At 64.6% G+C, this 11,061-nt stretch overlaps 2 protein-coding genes across 6 annotated transcripts in view; one reads left to right on the forward strand and one right to left on the reverse strand.

The window, feature by feature from the left end:
• PACS2 (phosphofurin acidic cluster sorting protein 2) overlaps nt 1–7,261 on the forward strand; it is a 56,585-nt gene extending 49,324 nt beyond the window's left edge. For 4 of the 5 annotated variants that reach the window (XM_045799310.2, XM_045799309.2, XM_045799313.2 and 1 more), the window contains 6 exons: nt 2,936–2,978; nt 4,286–4,328; nt 4,456–4,591; nt 5,366–5,592; nt 5,814–5,927; nt 6,569–7,261. In XM_045799310.2, the coding sequence (XP_045655266.1) occupies nt 2,936–2,978; nt 4,286–4,328; nt 4,456–4,591; nt 5,366–5,592; nt 5,814–5,927; nt 6,569–6,687 (682 nt within the window). In that variant the 3' untranslated portion in view covers nt 6,688–7,261. Of the gene's footprint in view, nt 1–2,935; nt 2,979–4,285; nt 4,329–4,455; nt 4,592–5,365; nt 5,593–5,813; nt 5,928–6,568 lie in introns of those variants that run through there. The other variant, XM_045799314.2, reaches the window with a different exon arrangement.
• On the reverse strand, nt 3,792–11,014 carry LOC123793488 (uncharacterized). Its single transcript, XM_087855941.1, has 3 exons — nt 10,997–11,014; nt 8,287–10,665; nt 3,792–8,064 (listed from the first exon to the last, which is right to left on the reverse strand). Exons 1-2 carry the CDS (start codon nt 11,012–11,014, stop codon nt 9,628–9,630), a joined length of 1,056 nt encoding a protein of 351 aa, XP_087712067.1. The 3' UTR covers nt 3,792–8,064; nt 8,287–9,627.
• Nucleotides 11,015–11,061: the final 47 nt, after the last annotated feature.

The following is an 11,061-nucleotide window of genomic DNA, read 5'->3' on the forward strand; positions in this document are numbered from 1 at the left end:
GGGCAGCGCGTCTCACAGGAGAAGCAGGTGCTTGGGTCCCGCTGGCCACTCATGCCCCACTGGTCGTGTGTGGACTTTGGTCCCAGCACGTTGTACAGCTGACCCGGCTCCGGGGCTCGGCACCTCACAAGGGCCTCACTGCTGCTGATTCTCCGTGCGGGGGTGTGCGGGCCAAAGGGTGGGGGGCCCGCCGGATGGCACGCACTCCGAGCCTGGCTCTGGGCCCCACGCCCGGGGTTACAGAGAGCGGCAGAGAGCGTTTCCCAGCTCAGTTTCTTGGCTCAACTGGACAGGCGGCCAGACCGCTAAGACCCCCACGTGCAGTGAAGGGCTTTTCACCCCCTGGCGGGTCCACCCTTGGAGACCTGCACGTTGGGAACCACATTCCGGGCCGCCCCCAGAGCTGCCCTTTCGTTGGGTTCCCCTTTCCTGTCCTGGCAGCCTGCCTGCCAGTGTCCCCCCTCAGGGCACCGCTCCACCCAGGGTCGCCAGGCCCCAGGCAGCATCCTTGCGGGACGCTGGGACAGACCAGGAGCAGGGGTCGCGCTCCTCCATGGTCCTGCTAAACAAGCCTTTGTGAGCTAAAGAAAGACCAGCCGTGGTGTGTCCCGTGACTGCTCGAGCCGCCCCGGGCGCCGTGCTGCGGATGCCTGCAGCCCGCTTTGCTGCCTGGCACCAGCCTCTCGTCTCTCCAGCCAGGGCTTAAGGGGACCCTGGCCCTCGTCCCGTGCCTCCTGCCTCCACCTCTGCGTCACAGCGGTGACACCAGCACCTGGGGCATGGCCCCAGGGAGGCCCAGTGTGTTGGCCACCCTTAGAGCCCGGGACCAGGAGGTCAGCAGGTCACCTCTGTCTGCTTGGCAGAGGACAGAGGGTTCAGGAGACCCAGGAGAGGGTGGGCAGTGGACATGGCCCTTGGGGTCCCGTCTCCCCCTGCCCCCTGTGAGAGCACCTGCAGGGAGGGTCTACGCTTCATGCAGCTCCTGGCCTGACGTCAGGCCACACCAGCTCCCTGGGGGCGCCTGGGGGCGGGGGGAGGGGGGACGTCCAGGGCACTAGGCCCTCACACCCCCAGCTCCGTGCTCCCAGTGTTGAGCTGAGGCACGTCTGTGCTTTCCCCACGTGGTCTCATGAGCCAGAGGCCCAGGGGCCCCCACCACGGAGCCACATGCGTGAGCCTTAGGGGTTCTGTCCCGCCCACAACGTGTGTTCCCTCTGCGTCCAGAGTTTAGGTGGTGAGGTCTCAGCGGCAAGCCGGTGTCACCCCTGTCCCGCTGGGCGCGTGTCGAGTGCTGAATGTTGTCTGCATGGCCAGAGGCTCCGCTTGGCTTCTCAGAGTCCGGCAGCACCCCTGTGTGGTGGCTCCCCCAAGCCCTCGTCTGCCTCCCTGCGTGCTGCTCGTGGGGAGGGTCCTGGGGCCTGTGTGGGTTGGAACCTCCCCTGCCCTGGGCTGGGGGCCCCATGAGGACCTCGCATGCGAAAGCCTGCCTGGGCACAGGGTGCCAATTGCTGTGTTATCTGTGGATAACCTCTGTTCCCCTCAGGTCAGAAAGGCTGGGGATTTGGCCATTTTCAGCATGACGGCCCAAATCTGTAGGTTCTTTTATCCAAAAACATTTGCCAGGTCCTCCTCAGAGGTGTGATGGGCGGTGCTGGGGCAGAGGCCATGGGTCCCCATGTCCAGGTGGCATCCAGGGGCCTGCCAGCCGCTGTGTCTTCCTGTGGGTGGTGCCACCAGGCGAGGACAGCGCCTCCTGCTGGGATGGCCTTGGGTGCCCCGGGTGCGTTCTGTGCTGTCCGGGCGCACATTTCCTGGGGGGCGCTGGCCAGGCACCTGCCTCCATCCCCACAAGAGCAGGGCTGGAACTGCTGCCGGCCCCTGGGGGGGGGTGCTGCCCAGGCTTCTCCCCGAGTGGCCTTGTGCCTGGGGGCACCATCCTAGCCAACACGGCACAGCAGAGCCCAGCAGAAGACTAGCTCTGTGACATCAAGCCCCGGCGTTCTGCGTTCGGGGACGGGAGGCAGAAGCAGAGCAGGGAAGCCGGGGCAAGTCACAGGGGGCCCAGGGGGCCCAGGACTGGCCCTGCCGCTGGATTTCCCCAAATGCCAGGAGATGCTCTTACAGGCAGCAGGGGAGCCTGGTGCCCGAGCACCCCGTCCCCCACCAGGAGAGCCACTCAGGCCCCACCCCGGCCCCGAGGTGGAGACCAGTCATTGCAGAGCCAGCTGCAGAGATGAGCTGCAGGACTGGCCTGGCCCACTTAGCTCAGACGGTGGTTTGTGTCCCCTTGGCTGCTGCCCACATCCCCCTGCCCCCAAGGGCCCTCTGACCCTACTGAAGCCGAGCTCTGCTAAAAGATACGCGGTGCCCAGTCCAGACAGAACCTCACGGCCGCCAGCGCTGGCTGGCCGCCTACAGCAGCACGGCCCCAAAGCCTCAGTCTCACCTTCAGGCTGCTCTTGGGGTGGCATTCTGCCAAAGCGTAGTGTGTGCACCCCATCCCCGAGGCCTGAGGCCCGGGAACCGCCCCTGCCCCATCTCTGGCTGGCAGAGAGAGAAAACTGGACACCTGGGAGAAAACCACACCCTGGCTTTCGGTCACCCCTGATTGCTGGAGGAAGCCCAGACTGTCCCCTGGGGGGTCCTGGGGCACGTGCAGCAAGCTGTTGTCTTGGGGCTGAGTGGAAACGGAGGCCTGCAGAGCTAGCAGAAAGGCAGTCGGGCCTGGACACCAGGCCCCTGGGCTGGAGAAGCTGGGCTTCTGCATGGCTTCCCACAGGTCTCTTGACCTCAGCTGCGGAGAGCTGAGCTGAGGGTTGGAGGGCCAGGCCAGGCACTGCAGGGGTGGGTGTGGGCATGGCCTGGGTGGCGTGAGGCCCTGGATGCTGTCTGCCTGGTGGAGTGAGAGGTAACTGTCTGTGTTTCTTGTCCTTAGCCCTGATGAAGAGTCCTCTCAGAAGTTCATTCCCTTCGTAGGGGTGAGTACTTCTCTGGTGGGGCTCTGGCCTGACCCGAGGCATTCCTCCCACGTGGCTGGCTTTACGATCAGCCTCTAAACTGTCTTTTATAATGTCTGGTTTTGCATTAACTTGATATGTTCACCAATTTGAGCTGAGGACTCCTTTAAATCACCCCCCCCCATCTCAAAGTTCATTGTTTCCTTCCCATGTTGAGTAGGGCTAGGCCCAGAGGTGGTGACTGCCCCCAGCTATGCTCGGGGCTGACAGGTGCACACGGACCACTCACCTGGAGGCGAGGGCTCAGTGCTCAGCACGTCCTGGGCACACGGGCTGTCAGACTCCGCGGTGGGTGGGCGCCCAAGGTCAGCAGGGTCTCGGGACAGGTCCCACCGGGATGGGGCAAAGGGGCGCTTCTGTTCCTTAGGACAGGAAGGGGTGCCTCCCATGCCAGCCTGCTCAGCTGGGAGTGTGGTTTATAAATTGGGACATTTGTCTTTCTCCCACGGCTGAGGATTAACAGCTGCTCCATGCCGGCTGGGCCACTGCCCCCAAGTTTTCCTAGCCAAGCCAGGAACCTCACTGCGTGGCCTGCAGCCCCGGCATCTGCTGTGAGAGCCACAGGCAATCTGGCAGACGGGGCCACCAGGCAGAGCAGGACGTCCATGCCATCGTTTACCCTGGCCGGGCGTCAGGGCAGCTAGTGGCCCTCCTGAGACTGAATTAGTCCAGGGCAGCCTGTCTTGGGGAAATTTCTGTAGTGACCAGAGGGTCCTGACCCATTGGGTGCAGCAGCTCCAAATCCTCTGTGGACACTTTAAGCACCCACGTGACTGAGACATAAGTTGTCATTTTATTTGTTCAATTTTACGTGGCTCCCACAGCAGTCAGCCCACATGGCACCTTGTGCAGGCCCCTAGCTGGGCAGGGGTCCCTCACACCTGGCCAGGCCAGCCACAGGCTCACGGTTTGTTGAGGGCCGGAGTGTGGGCCCTGTGCACCCTTCCTGGCGTGCAGGATGGCCACGGAGCGTGCTTCTGCAGCCCTGTGCCACTTCACCCACACAGCCATGCAGTGGGAGGGTCCCGGGCCACAGCCCATGTCCTGGCTGACCATGTGGGCAGTAGCTGCCCTGGGCTCAGCTCTGCTGCAAGGACAGGAAGAACTGGGACCCTGCTCCAGCCCAGGAGCTCCCGGGGGGTGGGGGGCATGGCAGCCTGGCATCCGCGGGGACACAGCACTCGGCATCTGTCTGGAGCCCCAGCGCGCAGGAGGGAGGGCTGGCAACTTCGCGCGCTGCTGCAAGCCAGCATCCCATTGCCTTCCAGGTGGTGAAAGTTGGAATAGTGGAACCGTCCTCAGCCACATCAGGTAACCCTGCTCCCTGCCCCGGGCTTCCCTCCACTGTGGGAGGCCCGGCAGCTCCTTCCCTGCCCCCACAGCTGCTCTGGGGGCAGGGGCAGAGGGGAGCTCAGCACTGCCCAACTCCTTCCCAAAGGTGACTCAGATGACGCGGCCCCCTCGGGCTCCAGCGTGCTCTCGTCCACCCCACCGTCCACGTCTCCCGCAGCCAAGGAGGCCTCACCCACCCCGCCTTCCTCCCCGTCGGTGAGCGGGGGCCTGTCCTCCCCCAGGTAAACGTGGCCACGCGAGGCAGGCGCCCCACCCCATCCTGACTCGAGCACACCCCTGATGCAGCAGGGCCTCGGGTTAGAGAGCATTGAGAACCATTCGTGGCCGTGGCCACGGCCGCACCTCTGGGATGCCAGCAAGCTGAGGGTCCGGCCGGCGGAGGTGCTCAGAGCAGCCATGGGGAAGACAGGGGCTTGCTGGGGCCAGGTGCCCCATCAGTGGGGTGGCACAGGTGCTGGCTGGCTTGGGAGACTAGGGACAGAAGCCACACAGAGTACGTGAACGGAGGACTCCACACGCAGACAGGGGCTGGGAGACTACGACGTAGGTAGAAGCTGTGGGAGCTGGGAGGTGGTCGGCAGCCCCTCCCAGCCACCCTCGGGTCTTTGGTGAGCAGAACTCCCCCATAGCGCCACGGTCCACAGGGTCCTAGGGCTGCTTCCGACTCCCATGGGGTCCACACCTCAGACGAGGCTGGTTGACCTCGGCCCTCCAGACTCAAAAGGGTTAGCTTGAGAGAGCAGGCAGGTGGCAGGACCACGTGCTCCTGGGTGAGCTCAGCATCGCGACCGTGCCCACCCACAAGCGCAGACTGGGCTGTCCCCGGAGGCCAGGGACAGACTGCAGTAGGCTCCAGGGCTGGGGCTCCCCTCCGCAGGTTAGCCACTGCAGGCAGCCCCCGGGCAGTGGGCAGCGCAGATGCCAGCCGGCACCTCCTCCCGCCTGTGCCGCCACCGGGCGAGGACAGAGGAGTGAGGCCCCCTCTGCTTTTGCAGCCAGGGCGTCGGCGCCGAGCTGATGGGGCTGCAGGTGGATTACTGGACGGCAGCCCCGCCTGCGGACAGGAAGAGAGAGGTGGAGAAGAAGGACCTGCCCGCCACCAAAAACACGCTCAAGTGCACCTTCCGGTCTCTCCAGGTCAGCAGGCTGCCCAGCAGTGGCGAGGCCGCAGCCACGCCCACCATGTCCATGACCGTGGTCACCAAGGAGAAGAACAAGAAGGGTGAGGTGGGGGGTGGGCTGACCGTTGGGGGAACTGGAAGGGTGGCTGTGCAGGCCCCGAGGTCGCCACGGGTCTGGGAGCCACTTTGCACCACGGCCACAAGCAGAGGCCACCTGGGCAGGCGGGAGGGCTGGCAGCTGTGGCCACAGTGGACTATGGGTGGCTCAGGACAGCAGGGCTCCAAGGGCTGTGGCTGAGCCCTGCAGCCCTTTCCCTCCTAGTGATGTTTCTGCCCAAGAAAACCAAGGACAAGGACGTGGAGTCCAAGAGCCAGTGTATCGAGGGTATCAGCCGCCTGATCTGCACAGCCAAGCACCAGCAGAACATGCTGAGGGGTGAGCGGCCACGGGCCCAGGACTGGGGGCGGGGGGCACTTGTCCAGGTGTCCTTCCTGCAGCGGGGAGCCTGCAGGAAGGCATGTCCTCGACCCGGGTCCTGATGGAAGTGAGCCAGAGGAAGCCAGAGCGCTGCTTTAACTTCACCTCTGGAAACACCTGTCTTGCTATGAAATGCGTATCCCGTGGTTCGAACCCATTTGGATAAAGCATTTGTACACATCGGACAGCTTTTTAAATTCTGAGAAATAATTTCTCAATCCTTTCTGTTAAGATTGATTTATGTATCTCAGACCTTACTCTGAGTTAATTCAGAATATGGAACCCAAAATGGTTTTCTCCCCATGAGTTGGAGTCTAATGACCACTGTGGTCAAGAACCGCCCTGCCTTCCAGGACCGTTGGTCCTGTGGTTTAAGTGGAGTGTGTTTGAACCCAGTTTGCAGACCCTCTGCTGGGGCAGAAGGGCTGTGGATTAGCAGGTCCCCGAAATCAGGGAGAAGCTGGCCACCACAGGTGGCTGGGAGCCAGGGAAGGGTGGGCAGTGGGAGGACTGACCAGCAGGTGTCTCATGGGCACCTGGGGTCCCCAGGGGTGCTGGGGCTCGGTGGGCAGGAGGGTCAGGTGGTCTTGTCCTCACAGTCCTCATCGACGGTGTGGAGTGGAACGACGTCAAGTTCTTCCAGCTGGCGGCCCAGTGGTCTTCCCACGTGAAGCACTTCCCCATCTGCATCTTCGGACACTCCAAGTCCACCTGCTAGCCCTGCCCCGAAGCCCTGGACGGCGAGCGCCGGGAGGGCCCAGCTGCTTTTCTGTTAACATTTCAGTTTACTACAGAGACCCTTAAAAACACAAAGAGAAACAGTCTTAAGTATGAATGTGCTCTCAACCTGGACACTCATGGGGAGGCTCCCCCACCCCGGAGCCCGTTCCCGGCTCTGCGCATGACCCAGGTGTGCCGTCGGGGTGGGAGGTCAGGCGGACAGCACTGAGCTTTGAGAATCACAGAAGGTGTGTTAGCCTCAGGACCTCCCGAGCCCCCCAGCAAGAAGGGTCCTCACCTTTGCGTCCTGTCCTTCCCAAAAGCCAGGACTCTGCTTCCTCAGGGAGCTGGGGTCAGGCGGGAGGCCGCACAGACCCGCGGGCTGCCCGTGTACCCAGACACACAGCTGGGTGGCCGGTGGTTGAAGGCCAGCCTCCTGTGGGAGCGCCCTGAGCAGAACGTGGAGGCGGGGCAGCCCGGGCCCAGCTGCCCAGCCGCCGACAGACGCCCAGCGCGCCCAGTGTGGTTCCCAATAAACTCCAGCCTCGCGGGGCAGCGGCGGTTTTACAGGAGCAGATATTTTTAATGCTTTTTAATACATGTTACAATGTAGCTGCCAAACAGACATTGCTCTTCGACGTCCCAGCGGCCCTGGGGCAGAGCCAGCCAGCGCTATCCCGCGTCCCAGCCCCCCAGCACCCACCTCACTCTCCCTGCCCCAGACTTAGCAAGCACAGTGGCTCCCACAGCTGGCCCCAGCCTGCTCGGCCTCCTCCTCCCACCTGCTGGCTGGGGGGGTGTCTGGGCCCATGCAGCACTTATGTGGCCAGTGAAAGCTCAGGCAGGACAGCTTGACCTCAGGGGTCAGGCACCACTGGACCTGTAGGTGCACCTGGGGGTACCCTGAAGAGGCACAGAGCCCTGGTCTCTCTGGGCCAAGCTCCCTAGACCAAGGTTTCGGGTTTGGGTCCCACCCTGGGTGGTAGCACTGCCCCCTGCCTTCCCATGCAGCAGAAAAGGGACATCCTGACCTGCAGTAAGAGTCCAGACCGGTCCCACTGCTCCCCCCGCAACCCTGCAGCCCACTCTGCACAGGAAGAACCCACCAGTTCCCATCCTTTGGCAGCTGTGGCCCTGGGACCCTGGTAGCCCACCCAGGAGACCACACAGGCTATGCTCAGAACACCATGTCAAATGCAGGGCAGGTTGCAGGCCAGTCCCGCTCTTCCAGAGGACAGGCCTCAGCAACAGTCTGTGGCACCGCCAGGTCAGCCCCCAGGGGAGCAATGGCCCGCTTTTCTTACCTGTGGCCTACCTGTTTACTTCCTCCCCCAAGGCAGTACAGGGTCTGAGCGTCATGGCCAACAGCTCTGGGCTAGTTAGGGAACAGGAAGACATGGGCCTGACCTTGTGTATGGCCCTGCCTCAGGGTGCCTGTGGGCAGAGGACCTTCCCCATGAGGGCCCAGACTCTTCCCCTGACAAATCCTGGGACCAGGGGCCCTAAGCTGAGCCCTGGCTTGGAAGGACGGAGTCAGGGTGCAGGTCACCGAGCCCCAGCACCTCCGGTGGCCTGTGTGGCGTCCGCCAGCACCTACCCTCAGAAGCAGGCCCTGGGACCTTGAGCCTCCCTGCCCTGGTTCCCACCGCTGGGCCTCAGGGCCTTGGTCACTGGTCCTCAAGGGTCCTTTCCAAAAGTCACACACAGCAGGAAGGAGGTCCAGGTAGGCTCCTGACTTCACTTTCCAGCTGCAGAACTGACTATAGAGAAAGGGGCCAAAGTGGGGGCGGTCATGTCCTCTCTAGCTGTGGGCCGTCCCTCTCCTCGGACCATTCCCCACCCAAGTCCACTTCCATAGCTGTGTCCTCACATGCGCAAGGGGAGGCCACACAGCACCTATGCCCCTGGGCCTACAGAGCCCGGCTACAGTCTCCTGTTCCTAAGTGCCATGGGGCCCACCCGCCACACCGTCCCCAGGCCCAGGAGGTCATGCACACAGCCCCGGCCACCGTGACTCCCTCAGAGACCTGGGCTGCGCTCACCTGTGTGCCTCGGTTTTCCCAATGGCTAAACAGGGATGATCACGTCTCCCCTGCCTACCTCATGGAGCTGTCCCGAGGATCCATGGAAAAGCACTTTGTTCCTCCGAGGAAGATGCAGAAGCCAAAGCCATCCGTGACCGAGCGGTGCAGCTGTCAGCACGGGGGGGGGGGGGGGGGACTCAAAGGGCAAGCCACCCATCACCACTGGGCAAGGCCCAGGCCAGGTAGGGGCCCACTGCTTCCTGGCTCCTGCCACGTCCATCCCCTGGGTCACTGTCTCCTCAGGGCATGCGGCCAGGGTCGGTCATGTCTGCAGCTCGGAGGAGGGGCCAAGGACAGCCTTGCTGCACTGTCCTCGCCCCCAGATGGGAAGACCGGACTACTCTCCCGGGCCTGGACCCTTTGTCCTGGAGCACATGCTTCATTAGGAGACGGGGCCACGCGCTTCTGTGGGCCAGCTGCCTGGGCGCCTCTGCCTGCCCCTTGCCCCCTTCCAGACCTGGCCTCCGTGGGCAGAGGTGGGAGAGCGTGTCCTGGCAGGAGCCTGCGCGAGCCCGAGGGCTGGGCTTGGCGGCCACCGCGGGGGACGGGGGGGCGAGGGCTGGACCTGTAGGCTGCGGGAGGTGGGGGGCGCCCTGCTGTCTCCGCAGACCCCGTCCAGCTCATCGTGCATTGTTTAGCTTCTAGGATGTCCTTGTGGCTAGGCTTGTTTTTCTTTTTAAATGGAAAACAGGATTAATGTAAATAACCTCTTTGGGGAACACGTTCTAATCCGTCACGAAAGTGACCAGGTGGACTGTTTTAAGGTGCTGATGCAACACTAATAAACCTGGGGGCACCCCGGCCCTCCGCCCCCCCTGCTGTGATTCCTCCTGGGCGTCGGCCGGCAGAGCCCCTCACCCACGACGCCCCAGCACGCACTCCGCGGGCCCACGCTTCGCGTCCCCGGGGAGCAGCGGGGGTGCCGCGGGGGAGGACGTGGGGACACTGACCGGGGGAGCGGGGCGCCTTGGGGCGACGCCGGGGAGGGGCGTGGGGGGGGAATGGGGGCACTGCCCGGGGGCGGAGACGTCGGGGGAGACGCCGGGGGGGAGCGTGGGGCGAAAATGGGGGGCATTGTCCGGGGGAGCGGGGGGGGGACGTGGGGGCGAAAATGGGGGGCACTGCCCGGGGGAGCGGGGGAGGACGGGAGAGACGCCGGGAGGGCGTAGGGGGGAAAACGGGGGGCACCGCCCGGAGGAGCGGGGGTATGTGGGGGCGCAGCCTGCGGAGCTGGGAGCACCGCCGGAGGACGACGGGCAAGGAAGGTACAGAGCTTGTAGGCCGAACGGCTGGAGGCCGGGGACACGACCGCTGGGCTTGGGAGAGCTCCGGCCGAGTAGCCCCGAGATCCGAACTACGCCTCGCAGACCCTCCAGAGGCGGAGACGGGAGGCACCTGCGAGGGGCTGCACTCCCCACTGGCCTGTGACGAAGGCCCAGCCGCGGACCCCTGGGCCACAGCGCAGGCGCGGCGCAGGCCGGAAGCGGAAATGGCGGGGCGGGGACATCCGCAGCGGAACTTCCGCCGGGCTCGGTTCCGCCCCCTCCGCGCTCCCGGAATCGCTGTGGGCCACACCCGTATTTTTTTACCTTCCGCCCCCCCCCCCCCCGTGGAGGACCCGCCCCTCCGCCTCGGAACCCCCCGGCGTTCCCCACCCGAGGGTCCCGGTGTACCCGACGTTTCCCCCGCCTCTGCACCCGCGGCGTACCCCAGCTCTGCGCCTTTGAACTCCTTGCGTACCTCACCGCGTCGGCTTGGGGTGCCCCCTCCCCGCGCCCCCGGCCTGCCCCACCACGTACTCGTAGCGTCCCGCACCCTTCCCCGCACCCTCCGTACCCAGCCGCTCCCCTAGCCGCAAGTACCCCGCTCCTCCGGCAGGGACTACCGCCTCCCTAATGGTTCCCTCCTCCCCACCTTCCACCATGTGCCCCCCTGACCCCCGCCCTGAGCCCCCCTCAGCCCACTCGTTGGCCGCAGAGCCCCTGGAGGGGAGAGGGGCAGCGTCGTCTGGCTTGCCGCCCCCCTTGGGGTGTGGTCCGCGCGGCGTCGAGGTGAGGTCACAGCGGGCAGGAGGAGGGAGGCAGGGAGAGCCCTGGAGCCCTTCGTTCTGTGCCTGCGCTGGGTCTTCTGTGCGGATCCGGCTGAGGGCACATGCCCCCCGGGGTGGAGCCAAGGTGGGAAGGCCGGGCCCCTGGAGAGCGGGCGGCGGGGTGCTGTAGGTACTCCTGCCGGGGTGACCATGGCGAGAAAAAGGGCGGGAGCAGCAGCTGGGGACCCCCTGGCACTGC

This window comes from Ursus americanus, chromosome 26 (assembly GCF_024610735.1).
Source record: "Ursus americanus isolate L20-20 chromosome 26, mUrsAme1.1.p, whole genome shotgun sequence".
NCBI classification, from domain to species: domain Eukaryota; kingdom Metazoa; phylum Chordata; class Mammalia; order Carnivora; family Ursidae; genus Ursus; species Ursus americanus.